This window comes from Hyaena hyaena, unplaced genomic scaffold (genome assembly GCF_003009895.1).
Source record: "Hyaena hyaena isolate Hyena2069 unplaced genomic scaffold, ASM300989v1 scaffold_35, whole genome shotgun sequence".
Classification (NCBI taxonomy): domain Eukaryota; kingdom Metazoa; phylum Chordata; class Mammalia; order Carnivora; family Hyaenidae; genus Hyaena; species Hyaena hyaena.
In genome coordinates this window covers 1,457,897-1,475,504 of record NW_024080667.1, presented here as the reverse complement: position 1 = coordinate 1,475,504, position 17,608 = coordinate 1,457,897, and the positions used below count along the sequence as shown (strand labels likewise).

General features: G+C 57.8%; 1 protein-coding gene across 2 annotated transcripts in view; it reads right to left on the bottom strand.

The window, feature by feature from the left end:
• The window catches only part of KAZN (kazrin, periplakin interacting protein), a 1,074,891-nt gene that overhangs the window by 45,313 nt on the left and 1,011,970 nt on the right, over positions 1-17,608 (bottom strand). For both annotated transcript variants that reach the window (XM_039228973.1, XM_039228972.1), the window contains 5 exons: positions 17,327-17,463; positions 13,601-13,771; positions 6,143-6,332; positions 3,985-4,115; positions 1,066-1,116 (listed from right to left, as the gene is read on the bottom strand). In XM_039228973.1, the coding sequence (XP_039084904.1) occupies positions 1,066-1,116; positions 3,985-4,115; positions 6,143-6,332; positions 13,601-13,771; positions 17,327-17,463 (680 nt within the window). The remainder of the gene's footprint in view (positions 1-1,065; positions 1,117-3,984; positions 4,116-6,142; positions 6,333-13,600; positions 13,772-17,326; positions 17,464-17,608) is intronic.

The window sequence follows — 17,608 nt, the reverse complement described above, 5'->3', positions numbered from 1 at the left end:
CGCGTCTGCGCACTTACTTGGCTCCCGCTCGGCCACAGGCCTTGTCTGCGAGGACCCTGCAGCAAGGGCACAAGTTTCCTGTAAAACAAAGGCCCCAAGGGAAAGGAGACCCAGGGGAGCCCGGAAAACGAGGAAGGGGGAGACCTGAGCTTTGTGCCCGCCAAGAGCAAGGGCCCCGCACCTTAAGGCCTCGGGTAAGAAGCAGGAATAGAGCCGTGAGGCCGGAGCTTGGCTTCCAGTCCTAACCGTGTCACTGCCCACGGCCTCTTTGAGCGCCCCTCGCCTCTCTGAGCCCAGCTTTCTCCTCTGTGATGTTGGCGACAGCCTCTGCCGGGGTTAATGGGCCAGAGGGTGGTGTCCGTAGGAGGCTTTACAAACTGTCGAGTGCCTGACACAAAGGCATGGGGCCATGTTCTCGGCCAGAAAGATGGAGGTTAGACTAATGGTGCTCCGAACATAGCAGAATTACCTGAATTCCAGGCCCCATCCCATACCTGGTGGGTCAGATCCTTCATGGTTAAAGGCCCCAGGACTCTGCATTTGAAAAGTCTTTCCTGGTCGGACCCCGATGCAGATGTGCAGTGCATAGACCAGCATCAGGGACAACCCCCCCCCCCCGCCCAGGACTGGAGAGCTGAACTGAGACCCCTCTTGACTCTCAATTCCTGTTTTCCTCCCTGCAGCCCCTTCCCCACTCTGATGACAGGTTACTGAAATGTTAAGAATGAATAAAAAGTGTTTCCTGCAGCAAGGGGCCCGGTGAGTCTATGGCCTGGGTCATCAACCTCGGGTTGCCAGGAGACGGCGCTCACCAGGGCCGGGGGATGGAGGATGTGCAACGCACTTAGTGGGTCCACAGCTGGCAGAGGACAGGGAAGGGCAGACCAGGTACTGAACTTGGCTCGGACACCAAACCTTGACTGACTGAGGCAGTGGCTTAACTCCTCTCTGCCTTGGGTGTCCAAGAATGGAAGTGGGGATGCCGAGGGCCCAGGGGTGAGGGGGCGGGTCGTGGTCCAGGAGGGTTCAAGGGAGGGCTGAAATGGCCAGGAGAGGCAGACCTACCTGTACAATAGGGTTGTGCAGGTTCTTCTGAACTGGGCCGGGACTGTCGCCCTGCAGCCAAAAAAGAGGGAGAAGATGAAACAGCAGAGACACAACACATGGGAGCAGAGGTGGCCCGTGGAGCGTGGGGTCTTCCATGGAAGGAAGCCATCTCTTAGGGACCACCCTGCCTCTGTGCTGGGGAACCCCTGCCCGCCCCCAAAGCAGACACTCCCAGATGGCTCAACAATGGCACCTGGGGTTCAAGATGCTGCCTGGCCCAGAGGTCCTGGAGTGCTCTTGCCTACTCAGGTCTCTTGACCTCCCAACACCCACTGATCAACAAATCAGTCCATTGAAGGATTCTAAGTTCCTGTCCCAATTGGTCCATCAAGTTGGGACTGGAGGTTGGCCATACTTGGTGCTTTTCATAAATCATGGTCTTAAAGACACAAAAATAGAGAATTTCCGGACAGGAAGACCCGGGAGACCATGTAGCTTCTAATCCCTCCCCACCTCCCCCAAACAATTCAATGCATCTCTTCCTTTGTGGAGGGGCAGACAGGGCTCATGAGCCCAATTTACAGATACGGAGAGGCTCCGGATGAGCCAACGCGATGGACCTAACGGAAGTGGAACTAGACCAGATCTGGGACTGTTTCTTCCTGGTCCAGTGCTCCTTTCCATGAGCATGCAAAGGCAGCAGGATGAAAGACTTTGCTACAGTCCAGAATCTGGCTGCCCTGACTCGGGCGGGGGTGGGGGGGGGGTAGGGACGAGCAGCAAACAGATCACTGGGATCACAAGTCATTAGTAGAGAGGCTTCTGATGGTTGTTTCCAGAATCACAGGCAAAATAGCCACGAAGAAAAGTATGTCATTTGGGCCAATGTCTACCCCTCTTCGCCAGCTTCCCTGCCCTGGGTCCCCACCTCTGCTCTAAATTGGTGGCCATGGAATTAGAGGATGGGGATGTTCTTAGTCTGGGCTGTTCTTGCTGGTGCCAGGTCAAAGGCCTGAGAACAGACGGTTACCTGGTGCTTTTTCTAGGCTCTTCTTGGCTTACCTGTGTGCACATCTGTTGAAATGGGGGATGAAGGTGGCTGAGGGTGGGCGGGAACGGAACAGATGGTAGTTTAGTCCCATCCCAAAGGTTTGCAAACAGATCCCATCTGGCAGGCAGCTAAGCTAGGTCTACTCTGGGTAGGGCCGTCTTTGCCATATTTACGGGGAAGAGAATGAAGCCAGTGTCCACTGAAACGCCTCTATGCAAACAACTGGCCCATCAAGGCACCCATTTCCTGGCAGGGCCCTGTGATCCTGGAAAGAAATATACAGGACCTGAACCTATAGCAGGTGGGATGTGCCGAGGCCAAATGCCATTCAAGAGGCCTTTAGAGAACCCTTGCTGAGAATGGACTTTCCGGCAGTATTTTGCCTATCAGAGCCCCCGTGGGCCCACCGCAAGAAGATCAAATATGGCCCCTGGGAAGGTCCTCCCATTTGGGGTGTGCATGGCTACTCTAGGTCTCTGGCCCACGCTCTAAGAATGAGGGGACCCTTGGCTGTGGCTATAGCCGAAAAGTGGTCCCGCAGAACCAGAGGACAGATGTCAGAGGCCCTCTAGTGGCCCTCGTTCTGTCGTTCAAGACGGCCTCTGTCACGGGGTTCAGTCATGGGAACTAGAGAACAGACTGTTTCTTTAAAGCCCCAGTTAAGAAAGAATCCCAGCTTTGAGTGGGATTCAGGCTCGAAGTGACCTTCTCCACATCCCGACTGGGCTGAATAAAGCCCTGGGCCGGGGATCCCTACTGTCCATGTTGTCAGGTGAAGACAACTAGTGTTAAGTTTAGTCTTAGCGATTTTTATTAGTAGTCTTTAGTGACTTTTCATTGTTACTGTAAACGGGAAAAAAAGTTTCTATTGTGATTATTCATCTATAGCAAAGTTATTTTTATACATTGATTTTCAACCAGTACCATTAATATACTTGGTCATTATTGGTTCTAATAGTTTTACAGGTTATTCTCTTGAGTTTCTAGGTAAGCATATTGTCGGCAAGTAATTTTGTCTTTCCTACCATATTCACCTCATTTCTTCTACCAATCTCACTGGTTAATAAAACTGTACATGAATTTTTGAGAAAGCTTTCCCATGCACTTGGACGCCTAACTCTACTATGTTCTCTGTCTTCATGGCCCTCCATATTATTGACCAGGTGACAGAACAAAACTGTAAAGTGGCCTCCACGCCCCTCCCCCACACCCCTGGTCCAGGGTTTCCTGTTAGACCCTCAAGGCGGCATCCTGTCCTGGGGTACTTGACCCACCTCTGTCCCCTCCTTGGGAGCAGGGCTGTCCACTCTACCAGTCATCAAGAGTCCGGTGGCCAGGGACCCACACCTCTTGGTAGCTGGTGCCCAGTATGCCATCAAAAAGTGTTTGATTAAATAAGCAAAGGAAAAAAAACCAAGAACAAATTCATGGGACACCTCTCCGGAAGCAATAGTTGCCCAGACTCTTGGAAATTAAAAAAACAAAACCTGGCTCCTTCCGGGACGAAGGACTGAGAGCTGGCTCTCCATGGAAGTGAAGAGTGCTGTAAAACCCTGAAGGAAGCTCAGAGAGAAACCCGCAGTCCTAGACACAGCCCACCAGAGGTAATCCAGGCTGCACAGACCCCGAGCCGACCCGGGCCTGCCTTCCTCTGGGTTTTCCTGGCCCTCCCGGACACAAGGAGCAAACAGGCCTCCTTTCCTTCTCTCCCCACATCCATCTCTTCTTGCAAAAGGAAAGAACAGAACAGGAAATGCCTTCGCCAGAGTGCTCCCTGGGTGGACGAGAGGAAACAGCGGGTACGTCTTCACCCCGCCCCGCCCCGCCCACCCCTGCGGTGCCCAGGCAAGGGCCCCTGGCCCAGGCCCTGCTGCTGCTGGCCTTACGTTGCAGAGGGAGTGTGTCCGGTGCCGAGGGGAGTTGATGTCGCTTGGCGTGGACGACCGGTCGCCTTCGGCGGCAGATGCGTCGGAGATGACAGAGGGCTGCCGGGAGTGGCAGGGGCTCACCCTGACCGCTGGAAAGCAGGGACAGCTGGTAAGTGAGGGGTGGAGAGCATGTCCTCGCCGGTGCTGCCCTGCACTGCGGCCCCTAGGCCCCCATTACACCGATGGGAATGCTGAGGCATAGAGAAGAGATTGTCTAGCTCTTGGCCCTCCACACACTACCAAACAGCAGCTGCGGGGGAGATCCGGCATGGCCCCTGCATCTGCTGTGGCCCTCTCTTACCCGCAGTGAAGGAGAAGAGGGATGAGTGTCCGGGGACCCTGATGACTGTCCTTACAATGCTCTCAGCACCTGGATGTTCCCTAGACCTGGCTCAATCCTAACCGCTGGTCAACATCAGCTTCCCAAGTGAGAAGTTAGGGGCCACCACTGGGTTCCCTCTTACCCCCACACCAGACACCCAGTCATCAGCACCTCCAAACACGACCCCAAATCCGTCCACTCTTCTCTAACCCCAACACAACCCTTAAATCCATCCACTCCTCTCCAACCCCACGGCCATCACTCAAGCTGAAGCCACTGCTATCTCTCACCTGGAAGATCGTGTGGCCTCCCAGCCTCCACTGAATGGAGTCCCTGCTGACTCCTTTCCTCACCCTGCAGCAGGGCCAGGCACCGGGTCACCCTGGGGATAAAACCCCGGAGGCCCAAAGGGATATGGCCCTGGCCACCCTCCCAGCCTTGGCTCACGGCGCACTGGCTTTCTGACAGCGCCTGACCCGGGCCGTCTCCCTCCGGCCTCCGTCTTTGCCGGTCCTGCTGCTCATCGGGAGGAATTCTCACCATTCAGGTCTCTCCGCCTGTCCCCCCGCCCCCCCCCACATTCTTTTCCCACCAAAGAGCCTGCCTTCTGCCGATTTCACTCCCTGTGCTACCTACAGTCTGTAACTGTTCTATCAGCTTCGCTACACGTGGGTGTCTGTCTTTATGCCTACGACGTCAGCTCTGCGAGGGCAGGCATGCTGGGGGTCTGGTCCCTGTCGGCCCCCAGAGCTCACGGTGCCTGGCACGTAGTGTGTGCTCAATCAGTAGTGGTGGAACGGAAGGCTGTGCTCAGAAGGCACAGTCCAGGAGGCCGCCCAGGGCGCCCGGCAGATTGTTTTCGGGTCTGTAGGCACTTGGCAGTCACTGGGGAAAGCAGTTTCTGTTTACCAAAAAGGACCCAGGGCCTACTGTATGCAGGCAGCATGGGAGCAGGGAGCGGGCTGGACTGTATTATGACAAAGATAGTCCTCATTGCCCATGGCCATACGGTTCAATTGGGGGGCTGCTGGGGCAGATTGGTCGACAGTGGGCTTTGCAGTTGGGGGGGGGTGACGGCAGCACCTGTGGGCTCCAAAGGCCAGCTGCCAATCCCCGACCTGTACACGTCACCGAGAGGCAGCCGCTCGCACAGGGACAGAGAACAGAGCCAGGCGGGCCGCAGGCAGGCAGAGGGGTCTGGGGCCTGTGTCGTGGCTGGTGCTGCAGATGCCACCGGAGAGAACACGTGTGACAGTTCCCTGCCACACACCCAGTGACTGCGTGCAGCGGCTACTCAAGGATCCCCTAAGACCCAGGCTAGAGAATCCGTGCTCCTGCTCCCTAGACAACAGTCATTGGTCCGGGGTGAGCATGTGAACCAGGCTGGCCAATCAGAGTCCTTCTTTGGGATTTACTATACATCCAGAGGAAGAGCTTACTTTTTCCGTCTCATCACTTTCACACTTAAAGACCTTAAAAGCCCGAAACTGCTGGAGACCATTCTGCTGCTTTGTGGAAAGGGACGGCCTAAAGGTGAGGCCACGTGGAGGAGGCAGGGAGAGCTGAGAGATGGACACGCCCAGGTATCGTTTGGCCCCAGGAACCAGCGGTGCCTGAAGTCCATCTCTCAGACTTGTCAGTTACAACAAGCCTGTGGCCTCTGCCTCCCACCCCCGTGAGCAGCTTCCGTGTGAAGAGAGAGGCTGCCTGGCCCCCCCACCGCCCCTGGGAAGGTCAGTAGCCTCCTAAGAAGCCCCCACAGCCAAGGCCGGGCGGGCTGGGGGCAGGACTCACCTTGCCGGTCTGCAGGGTGTGGGGGATGGGAGTGGTAGACAGTCTGCTGGCTCTGCCGGATGGCCGCGGTCAGTGGGAGGTCCGCCTGCACCACCCACTCCTGGTTGCCGTTGAGCACCGTCTCGCCCGGCATGGCGAGTGAATGCCGCTTGGGGACGTCCTTGGTCAGCGTAGCTAAGGACTGCTTGGCCTGGAGAGCGGCCGGGAGACAGGAAAAAGAAACCGGGATCGAGGGGGAACTCCTGGCCTGTTGCTCGGCCAAAGACCCACGGTGGTGAGAAAGCCATGAATCCCACCTTGGGACCTGGGCATCGCTGGCTCTGCATCGCGTGGCCCATCAGAGTCAAGCACCTGAGCTGCAGGCCTCACCTGAGGGCTCACCTTGGGGTTAGCCCTTAGTTCCGGCTCGCACAAAGGGAGACCGAGGATGCCCGAGAGAGGCGGGGGGGTCCAAAGACACGCTTATCACCCATTCTTTCGAGTTCTCCAAGGACCAGCTGGGACTTGAATGACACCGGAGGAACATGGGTGCTTTGCCTGATTACCCTAATGCCTCCCAAATTCAGCCCGTGAGCTCCCCCTTTAGAAGGTGCCGTGCAGTGCAGACGGGGGACAGAGCAACCCCCGACCCTGGCTCCCAGGCACAAGTCCGGGGCTGACTCAGGGCGGGAGGGATAGTCCAAGATCTGTTAGCCTTGGGTGATCTCCCCGCCATGGTATGTGGGGTTCTCCTGAAGTGATCTTGAATTACTTGGGGGACAAAAGGGGCACATATGAGCCATGTATTAATGCATATTCTTTCCATCACAGTCTATTTCTCTTTCTCAGCTGGTTCCCCCAACAGGCTCATGCCTGGGCAGAGTGGGGACACAGGGAGGGGCCCAAGGGTCTTGAACCGAGGTCTCCAGGGACTCTGACACCCCAGGAGGTTGCTACAGATAGCAGAGCCACCTATGAGCGCTGGCTTTGCCCCGAATATGGACACGGGTAAAATTTAAAAACCTTATCTCATCCGTACTAGCTCCCAGAATGTTCTATACCTTGCCCAAGGCCCCAGACTCTTCCTGGTAGAGCAGAAGCTCTTGAGAAAGAGTTTCCAAGCGGAGAAATGGATCATCGTTGGCCTAAAGCCCAATACACCCTTATCACATTGGCCAGCTATGGGCGCCTGGGTGGCTCAGTCGGTTAAGCGTCCGACTTCGGCTCAGGTCATGACCTCACAGTTGGTGAGTTCGAGCCCCACGCTGGGCTCTGTGCTGACAGCTCGGATCCTGGAGCCTGCTTTGGGTTCTGTGTCTCCCTCCCTCTCTGCCCCTCCCCTGCTCACACTCTGTCTCTCTCCTCCTCAAAAATAAGTAAATATTAAAAATAAAAAGTCATTTCCTGGCCACCAAGGCACTTCACCGGGGAGCACATTTTGCTTCCCCTCGAGGTCACGTGCATCTGGCCTCCTGGCCCACCATCCCGGGCACCACTCCACGTGCTAGGCTGCCTCACTCCCTTGCTTCCTCCTGGCCAGTCCATCTTGGCTGCCTGGAAGGTGGACCCCAGGTCAGTGGGTCCTCATGCTAATTAACCCTCAGCTCTGCCTTCTCGCAAACATTCGGTGGGAAGCACAGGAAACCGCAAGCCAGGATCGCCTTCCTGTCCCCACCTGGCGTCTCTGTCTGGGCCTGGGAGAGGCACCTTCTAACTCAACAGGCCGCTTGTCATCATTGCTGCCTGACAACGGGGAGGCCCCCTGCGGTTAGTCCTGGGGGATGCGGCAGTGGTACTGCTGAGTTCCGAAGCACGGGGACCTCTTACAAATGGTCCGCTCCTGACAGAGCTACAACGGAGACAAGCACTACAATAAGCGGCATGTAAAGTCTAATTGAACATACAGGCATGTGCGCACACAGGGTCAGCTCCCCGTGGCAGTCTGTGCAGCTTTTCTCTGCATCCGCTAAATGCAAGTTAATGCTGGGGGCTTCCCCTTGAGCTCTGATTCCCTCTGGCCTCTGAGCCTCTCCCTCTCCTGAGCACTGTGCACCCAGAGTTTCGAGCTCCTGGATATTGGCTCAAACACCCTCTTGTGATGGAAGTGAGAACGGGGTTCCAACTCTGCTTCTACTATTTAGCTTGCTGTGTGACCTTCAGCAAGTTCCTCCACCTCCCTAAGCTTCAGGGTCCTCCCCATTAAGATGGGGGACGGAGAGAGAGCATTGCCATATAGGTAGCACCCCCTGGAGTTGTGGACAAGGCGGCTTTGGAGTTTGGGCTCAGAAATCAGACTGCCTGGATCCGTGCCTGGCTGTGCCACTTCCTGGCAGGGGGTGGGGGCTGGGGGGAGTCCTGAGCGAGGTCCCTCACCCCTCTGGGCCATAGAGCTTAGTGACTGTTACATCATGAAACATCTTCCACCTCGCAAGGAGGAGTCAGACGTGAACTAAGGCCAGTGAAGGCCCAGGACGCCGGCTGCGCACCTGCACGTTCCAGAAGAGGCAGTGATGCTGGCTGGTGGGATCATTTATGCCCTAAGATGGGCTGATAAGATCCAGGAGGTGGGCAGGACCCTGCCCCGGGCCTCCCTCCCGATCGGGGCTGATGAAGGCGCCTGGCAGCCTGGAGGGTCTGCTGATCAGCAGCGGGTACTCCGCGTTTAGAGTGAGACTGGGCCCCAAGGGATGCTGGGAGCACGGCTCAACGGAACCCTTTATTAGCTTTTCAAGAGATTCCTGCTTGTCCAGGGAACACCCCAGCAGGTCGGTGAGCAGGTCTGTGAGCAGGTCTGGCCTGCTGCTCCCAGAGGGCAATGGGGTCAGGGGGTGGTACCAGGGGCAGGTGGTGCTTCAGTGAGGGCAGAAGCAGCATCAACCGAGAGCAACGGCCATCAGAAGAGGAACAGACTTGGGCCATCCCTGTCATGCCCCTGCCTCTCACCCACCCTCACCGCGCCTGACTCTCGCCTGGGTCTGTATGAAACCGCGGCTGCCGTTTTCATAGATGAGGAAACTGAGGCCCAGGCAGGTGAGGAGTGACTTCTGAGGTCACACAGTGACTACCAGTGGGACGGACACGGGAATCCATGCCCCCTTGTCCCGGCGGGTCTGAGGACAGAATGCGTCTCCGTGCACAACAGCGGTCAGCAGCGGACACTCACTGAGCGTCGGTGCACCCGGCCTGGCTTACCGTCACTCACCTCACCACTCCCCAGGAGGAAGGCCCTCCAGTACTGAGTTCATACACGAGCAAACGGAGATTCAGAGAGACTACGTCTCTAGTCAGAGGTCACAGAGCCCGAACATGGCAGGACCCAACGGGGACTCTGTTAGAACTGAGTGGCTAAGAGAGATGCTACGATTAGACCATCCCACGCTCGACGCTTGAGAAACAGCCAACTTTATAGAAAGCTGGTTCCCAACTGGGGCGAAACCCACCACCACCTCCCCAGGAAGCTCTGGGAAGTGTCCGGGGACTTCTGGTTGTCCCAACTGGGATGTGCCAAAGGCGTCTAGCAGGTGGAAGCCCGGGCAGCTGGTGGCCACCCTCCAGCGCACGGGAAGGCCTCACGACCCAGACTCATTGGCCCCAACTGTCAATGGTGCCGACTGTGATAAGCCCCGTGTACAGCATGTGTAGCAAACAAAAAAGTGTCCTGTTTTAGAGGCAGCACTGATAGAAAACCAGGTCGACACGAACCAAGCTCCTGGGGATGGGGGGGGGTAGAACTGGCCTGTCCTTGGGGGAAGCGTGTGAGCTCGGAGGCTGGCAGGCCCTTCTCCCTCACCCTCTTGCCTGAGGGACAAATAAGCCAGGGGTGGGGAGGGGCCCCCCAGGCCAGCAGCTGGATGTCCCTACAAAGACCCCGCAAACACAGCCGCCACATCATGAAGCAGGGGGCCTCCCCGACTCCCAGCTCTGCCTCTCAACCCGCTGGGCAGCTCTGGGTGAGCCTCCCGCCCTCCGAGCCTGCTTCCACATCCCTAAAGTGGGCCCAGCAGGAACGTACGCCTCACTGGAGTGACTGCTGATGGATACGGGTTTCCCCTTTTGTGGGGAGGGGGGGGTGGTGGTGGTGGTGCAGCTGTTCTGGAACCGAATCGTTTGCTGACGGTCGCTGGGTTCTGTGCACACTCTAAAATCCACCGAGCTGTGCACCTTGCAGGGGTGTGTTTTATGTGGATGACATCTCAATAAAACAGCACGTTAAGGGGCACCTTAGTGGCTCAGTCGGTTAAGCGTCTGACTTCGGCTCAGGTCATGATCTTGCGGTTCGTGGGTTCGAGCCCAGTGTCGGGCTCTATGCTGACAGCTAGTGGGGAGCCCAGAGCCTGCTTTGGATTCTGTGTCTCCCTCTCTCTCTGACCCTCCCCTGCTCACACTGTTTCTCTCTCTCTCAGAAATAAAACATTACAAAAATTAAAAAAAACCCAAAAAACCCCAGCACGTTAAAAAATATACACGCTCACCACATGGGGTGGTGCCACGAAGCCAATGTGGCTACAGAAGTGAACCCGCGTGGAGAGGGGGGGTGTTGATGTCAGGCTGGGCCAGGAGGCGTTACCAGGAAGATGTCCTCTCGCAGGGCAGGTGGCCGAGGGGGGGTGTGGGTGCTGCCGACACCAAGCCCCGGGAGGAGTGGAGCGGCCCTCCAGAGCCACACGCGGTGTGTGGAGCCGGGGGCGGGGCCTGAACGAGGACTCGCCTGCTGCTCCCACGGTCCTTGCATCGTGGGCAGGCGGGAATTTGCCAGCTCAGCTCCCATCTCCTCAGTGGCACCTCAGGGTCACTTCAGAAATTACTCCTCACCAGTGGCCGCAGCCAGGACCCCCAGCTAAGGGGTAACCACGTGACCCAACATGGGCCATTTTGCTACCCTGCTCTGAATCACACTTCTGAAAAAAAAAATGGAGGTGAAATTCAAAGGACAAAGTGCTCAGGGTCATGATCCCCAGCAGGGCGCCCTGGGCCGACCACTTCCTACAGAATCCCGGCTTCCCCACCTCTGCAGCTGCCTGGGCTTCGGGGAGCCATCCATCTCTCTCTCTCTTTTTAAAATGTTTGTTTATTTTGAGGAGGGAGAGGGGCAGAGAGAGGAGGAGAGAGAATCCCACACAGGCTCCACGCTGTCAGCACAGAGCCCGATGTGGGGTTCGGTCCACGAACTGCGAGATCATGGCCTGAGCCTAAATCAAGAGCCACCCAGGTGCCCCCTACAGCGAGCCACTCCTAAGCCTGGCCTCCAGGGCACCCCTGGTGGGGAACCAGCCAGATCTGCTTCCTGTTGCCTGCACCCGAGCATGTGAGGCCCGTGCACCTGAGGACAGGAGGCACGTGCATAGGGACGGTGCCCTCCCTCTGGCCCCTGGCCAGCAGTGCAGGGAGGCGGTAGGGGAGCGAGCTGGACAACACTGCCTGCAGGGGGCAGCCCTGGAAGCCTCCAGGCTGCGAACTTCTGTGGATGGTGCTCAATGGAGGAGGCCTCCCGTCTGGCGGGTACCCCAACAGCGCCAGGGCTGCCCTGCTTCTCCGCAAAGCCTCTGCTCTGCTGCCGAGCCCCAGGCACAGCCATGCCGATGTTATATAAGGAGGCTCTACTCTGAGCTGCAAACACTCACTGCAACGATTCACACCTAGCAGGGGTCTGATGCTGCCAGGGTGGCCAGAGCCTGAGCTTCGCCGGCCAGACAGGAAGCAGGGGGAGCAGGCTGGGCATGGAGAGAGTGGCGACCGAGGGGGTCTGGTTCCCAGTTCTGAAAGGTCCCATAAATCCCCAGGACGCTTGAGGCCAGCGCTCTGAGGCAAGGGAGACATGTCTGTCCATCCACGGGGCGCTGGGAAGACCTGGGAGGACAGAGCCTCACCTTCCCCTGCACCCTCACCCCAGGTCTGCCGCTGGAAACGTTCAGCACTGGGGACCTCGCTGGTGGGCAAAGCAGTGCCCCCAGAGGGACCCGGTGGCTGCACCTTGTTCGAGCCTGGGCCGTTCTCACCGTTAGGGGTCAGCATTGGACAGGAAACCCAGAAGGGGCCCCAGGTCCCGACCCGCCACGGATGCGGCCCGTGGTCCTGAAGGAAGTGATCGCAGAGAGTCTTTGTGTCACCACATCATCACTATGTACAGGCATGTGCTAGACACTTTCCCTGCATTATTTCATTGGAATCTTCCTAACGGCCCGATGGGGTGTATGCAATTATCCCTACTCAGACTTGACACAGGCGCCCACAGGTGAAGGGTCCTGCCCCAGGTCACACAGCTGGATTTGAACCCAGAACCGATGGCCATCAACACACGGGTAGCCAGTATGGGAGCTCCGCGGGAGAACACCGCGTTCTAAGAGCTACGTGGGCCACCCCCCCCCCCCCCCCCAAGCACCTTGCAAACTCTCCTTCCAGCCACGGTCACACTGAGACCCTGGTGGTTTCTAAGGCCCCTTGAGTCCCGGGATCCCTGGGTTTCCCCCAGACACCTCCCGGGAGGGCAGGGTGAGGGAAAGACCTTCCCCCCCCACTCCCCCTCCGACCCCATTCTGGTGCCAGATAAATACCACTGAAGCCCAGAGATGTTTAGTGAGTGGCCCCAGGTCACACAGGGCAGGCAGAACAGGCCTCCAAGGCTCTGGACCCCTCCCACCAGGCTGGGACCCACCACTTGGGCGGAGGGGGCTCTGTCCCCACATGCAGGCCGGGCACCTCATAGAAAACACAGCGTTTGCAAGTCCTTGGCAGGTTTGTTTGGAAATAGAAAAAAATAACATTTTTTCCCTTGACAACCAAACACCACGTTTTCACTAGAGATGTAAATAGGGGGAAAACAAAGGAACTAAAAATCTCTTACAATCCAACTACCCAGAAAATAACCACTCTTAAGTTTTTGGTGCATTTCCTCCCAAATCAAATATTTTCCTAAACAAATGTATTTTATTAAAATAAATTTTTTTAATGTTTTTATTTTTGAGAGAGAGAGAGAGAGAGCGTGCGCGTGAGCGGGGTAGGGGCAGAGAGAGGGAGACCCAGAATCTGAAGCAGGTTCTAGGCTCTGCGCCAACAGCTCAGAGCCCGATGCAGGGCTCAAACTCACAGACTATGAGATCATGACCTGAGCCAAAGTCGGACTGAGCCACCCAGGCGCCCCCAAATATGTGTATTTTAAATGAAAAAAGGGGCTCACGCTCATACTCTGTCACTCTCTCTGAAAATAAACAAACATTAAAAATATGTTTTTAAAATAAAAATGGTCTTGGTTTGTTTGCGGACAGTGGCCTGGGAGCGTGGAAGGGCGCATGGCCTTCCAGCACCCTCGCCCGCCCCCTGCAGCGGATGGAAGGCCGTGGCCTGGGCTCTGCGGTCAGTGTGAGTGGCAGCAGACCCTGCGTCCGGCCGCACCCGCTCCGCCTCCCTGGAGCCTGTCTGCACGCCCTGTCCCCGCACCGCGTCCCGGTGCCCCGGCTGCGTGAAGGTGGGGCGGGGTCTCACCATCGCCAGCTCGGCTTCCAGCTCCTTCATCCGGTTGTCCTTGAGGTCCAGCTGGGAGCGCAGCGCCGTGGCGTGGTCCGTGGCCTCCTTGGCCTGGCGCCGAAGCTCCCACTTTTCCCGCTCCAGTAGGTCCTTCTCCTTAGCCAGGGCTTTGACGGCGTCCTCGCTCTCCTGCGGGGACAGAGTGCCAGGGGCGTTACGGTGGGGCTGCGGGGCCTCCCCTTGGCCTGGAGATACCCAGAGGGGGCCCTGACCCCTAGACCAGAGGAAGATGAGCCGGGGCGCTCCGGCTGAGCCACAGATTAGCCGGCAGACTGGACAGAGACAAGCCATTAGTAGATGCTCAGGAAATGTTGTTTCTATAATAAATGAGCAAATGAGTGTGATGGGTAAGCCGTCTGACCTCATCGAGTCTCCGTTTCTCCATCTTTCAAACGGGAGGAGGTTGATACCACTTGTTTCAAATTATCTTTATAATTTGATCAAAAGATCAAATGACTCCACATGTGGAAAAAACGTGCGGTCTGACGGAAGGAAGTCTGGGTTTGTAATGGGGGTGGGGCTTTGTTCTGTTGTTTGGTAACGTGCGTGTCACAGGGAAAGAGAGACCCAGGAGACACCTGCAGCCCAGCTGCTCTGGCCCGCAGGGTCCTGCAGCCACCCCTGCCCTGCTCCGAGGTCACAGTGGATGACGGAGCAGGCCAACTCCTCAGCTATCTGAATGCAGCATCGCCCTCCGCCAGGGCCCCGCCAGGAGCTCTCTGACCCGGATGCAGAGGGAAGGGCCGTGCGGGGGCAAAGCCAGCAGCCGAGGACCACGGGGTCTGACCTCCATGGGCAAGAGCCTAGTGTCAGCACAGCAGGTGCCCTTCCCGAGAAGAAGGGTCCCAGCACGGGGTCCCGCCTGTCCACCCAGCAAGGTCTTCCCATTCACCAGACCAGGAGCCACGTTCAAGGTCCCTGTGTGGCCGGGGGCACATTGCCTTGTTTAACAGCCCTGCTCCGAAGGCCTGACTTCCAGATGCCCAGAGCCGAGGAGCCGAGGGCTGCCCTTTTCTCTGGGGCTGTCACAGAGCTGGAGCTATGGCTTATGGTCTGGGGACAGAGGGAGTCTGGTCGAATCCTGGCTTTGCGAGGATGAGCCACAATGACTGTCGGGCCTGGGCGCCCTGGTCTGTGCCTCGAGATAATACTGCACGTACTTCAGAGTGTTCTGGGGACTGATCGAGATAATCCGTGCGGAGGGCTCAGTGCGGTGTGGGCACACGGCACACCCTGCTTGAGCGGCCCTCCCTGACCACTCACCTGAGAACAGCCCTGGGCTCCCCCCAACCCACTGTCTATATGGCTGCCTGATACTGATCATTCAACCCAAGTTCACAGATGCCATCAGCAGGCACGGGCCAGACAGAAATCCCCACATCCGCGGACCTCACGGAGAAGAGCCGTAAGGCCCGCGCCGTGAGAGCAGGGACGTGCCACTTCGGCTCGCCGGCATTAACCTGGGTCCCAGGGCGGCAGCCTGGCCAACGGCAGCGGGTGACAGGTGCTGCTGAAGAAATGAGTGCGTGCATCCCGGCTGCTGGGACAGGCTGCAGAGGCCATCACGTGTCAGCCCTCGTGCTTGGTGTGAGCGGTCCCCAGCTTCTGGGAGGAGAGGGTGTGGGGGACGATCCCTTCCAGGACATGCTACTGGCCCCTATATTTTGGGGTCAGGCTGCCCGGGGGGGAGTCTCAGCTTAGTCCACGCTAAGCTGCAGGACACTGAGTTCTCCAACCTCCCCAAACCTCAGGCACCTCATTTGTGAGGCAGTGATGACACTACCACTGTCACCAGTCTCAGGTGAGGCTGTGCTCTCATGTTCTGGAAGCAAGGGCCTCAGTGCAAGGAGGCATTCCACCGCTGCTTGGTCGCCCTTCCTCTGTGGGGCTGGGTTCGGGTGGCGTCAGTGCCGCAGGTGACGGGCACGGCCCCCAGCGCCCTCCTGGACGGGGAGCCCCTTCCCCGGGGGCTGAGCCATGTTCTGGGTGTCTGTCCCCAGCTCCCAGCCGCAAGCCTGGATCACAGGAGGGCCCCCAAAATGAAGCGTGTGGAAATGAATAACTGGCTAAGGACGGTCCCTTCGAACTGGCTGGTATATGAGAGGCTGCTTACAAAACATCCTTGGTGACAACTCGACACCCCCTCCCACGATCACATTCCCTGGCAGCAGGAGGGCGGGCTCAGGAGTACCCGACACGGAATGCTCTGAACACACGTCAAGCGTGGTGCCTCAGCGATTCAGGCAATTATATTTAAGCCTCACAACTACCTGTGAGGTAGGGAATGAATATCATCCCTATTTCACAGATGAGCGAGCCGAGGCCAGAGAAGTAAAAGACCTTCCCCAGCCCCCCAGAGAGTGCGGGAGAGGCCTCGGTCCTTGCTGGTAAGTGAGGCAGGAAAGCAGCTGAAAGGAAACCCACCAGGGAGGTTGGAACCACACAGGGGCCAGGGTGGTTGGGCCTCAGATGCCAAGCCGGGAGCGGGGTCCCGGTCCCTCTGCTGGCACGTGGGGCTCACCGGACAGAAGGAGGAGGGGTGCAGTGAGGACGCGGCTTCAGGGGCCACAGGCCTGTCCAGGGAGGCGAGGGGGGCAGGATGAAGGCGGCCTCAGCCTCATGACCCAAGATGGCCCCGTGTCTGCCCTTGGCCCCCAGCCTGGCCGCCCGTCTTGCCGTGAGAACGCACTCAGCTGGATTATGGAGCGTCCCAAATCCCCCTCCGAACCGCACGGTGTGGCGGGGAACGAGCGTTAGGCACAACTTCCTGGGAGGCTCCAAGCCCCTCATTTCTCTGCAGCCTGTGCCCGTGCTGACCAGTAGCTCAGGGAACTGGGGTCTGCTACCTGCTGCAGGCGAGGCCTGCGGGGTCCTCAGGAGGAGCTGGCTGGGCCGCGGCAGGCTAAGTGCCAGGGCCAAGGAGGCTGGGACACCTGAGGGTTCCCGTAGTCCTGTTCACGGGGACGCTTATTTTGTGCATAAAATGCAAGTCTTTTTTTTTTTTTTTACCTTTTTTTAACCACTTGCAAGATCTCGGAAGAGACAGAATAAAATCAGGACTTGGTGGTTTTAGCTTCTCCAAACCAGCTCTAAATATGCAGCTTTGGGTCAGTCCCTGGACCCTTCATAGCCTCGGTCCTTCTGTCTGTAAAATGGGGTTGGGCCCAACAGTGATTAATGCCCATCACATCACAATGTTGCTATGGCACTGATTTACTGGTAGCACAAGGCAGATTTGCTCCACAGGGCAAGGAGGATTAAGACAGTAACATCTAGGGGGAGGGGAGGGGAGGGTGCAGGGGGAGAGGAAGGAGAGGGAGCTGGTGTGTGGAGGGGAGTTGAGGGAGAAAGAAGGGGGAGGGGAGGAAGGGGAGGAATGGGGAGGAAGAAGGGGGAGGAAGAAGGGGGAGGGGAAGAAGGGGGAGGGGAGGAAGGGGGAGGGGAGGAAGGGGAGGAAGGGGGAGGGGAGGAAGGGGAGGGGAGGAAGGAGGAAGAAGAAGGGGGAGGGGAAGAAGCTGGAGGAGGAAGGGGGCACAGAGGAGTGGGGAGGGGGAAGGGAGGAAGCTGGTGTCTGGGAGGGGGGAGGGGAGGAAGGGGAAGGGAGGAAGGGGGAGGAAGAAGGGGGAGGGGAGGAAGCTGGTGTCTGGGGGGGAGGGGAGGGGAGGCAGTGGGGGGCAGGCCCACCTTGCGGTGCTGCTCGTAGTTGCGGATGAAGTCGCGCAGCTGCTCCTCGCGGCTCTCCAGCGTGGCGTACAGCTGCTGCATCTGGCTCACCAGGTCGGTCTTCTCGCCCTTCAGGCGCTTCCGGTCGGCTTTCATGGCTGCGGGCGGAAGAGCGCGTGAGTGCCGGAGACTCTAGCTGTCCCTCAGCCCCGCTGAGAAGGGGCACCGCCTCTATCCTCTTTGTAAGAGATGGTTAAAGGGGGTTCAGAAGGAAGACGGTTCTCTCCCACGGGCCCATGTCAC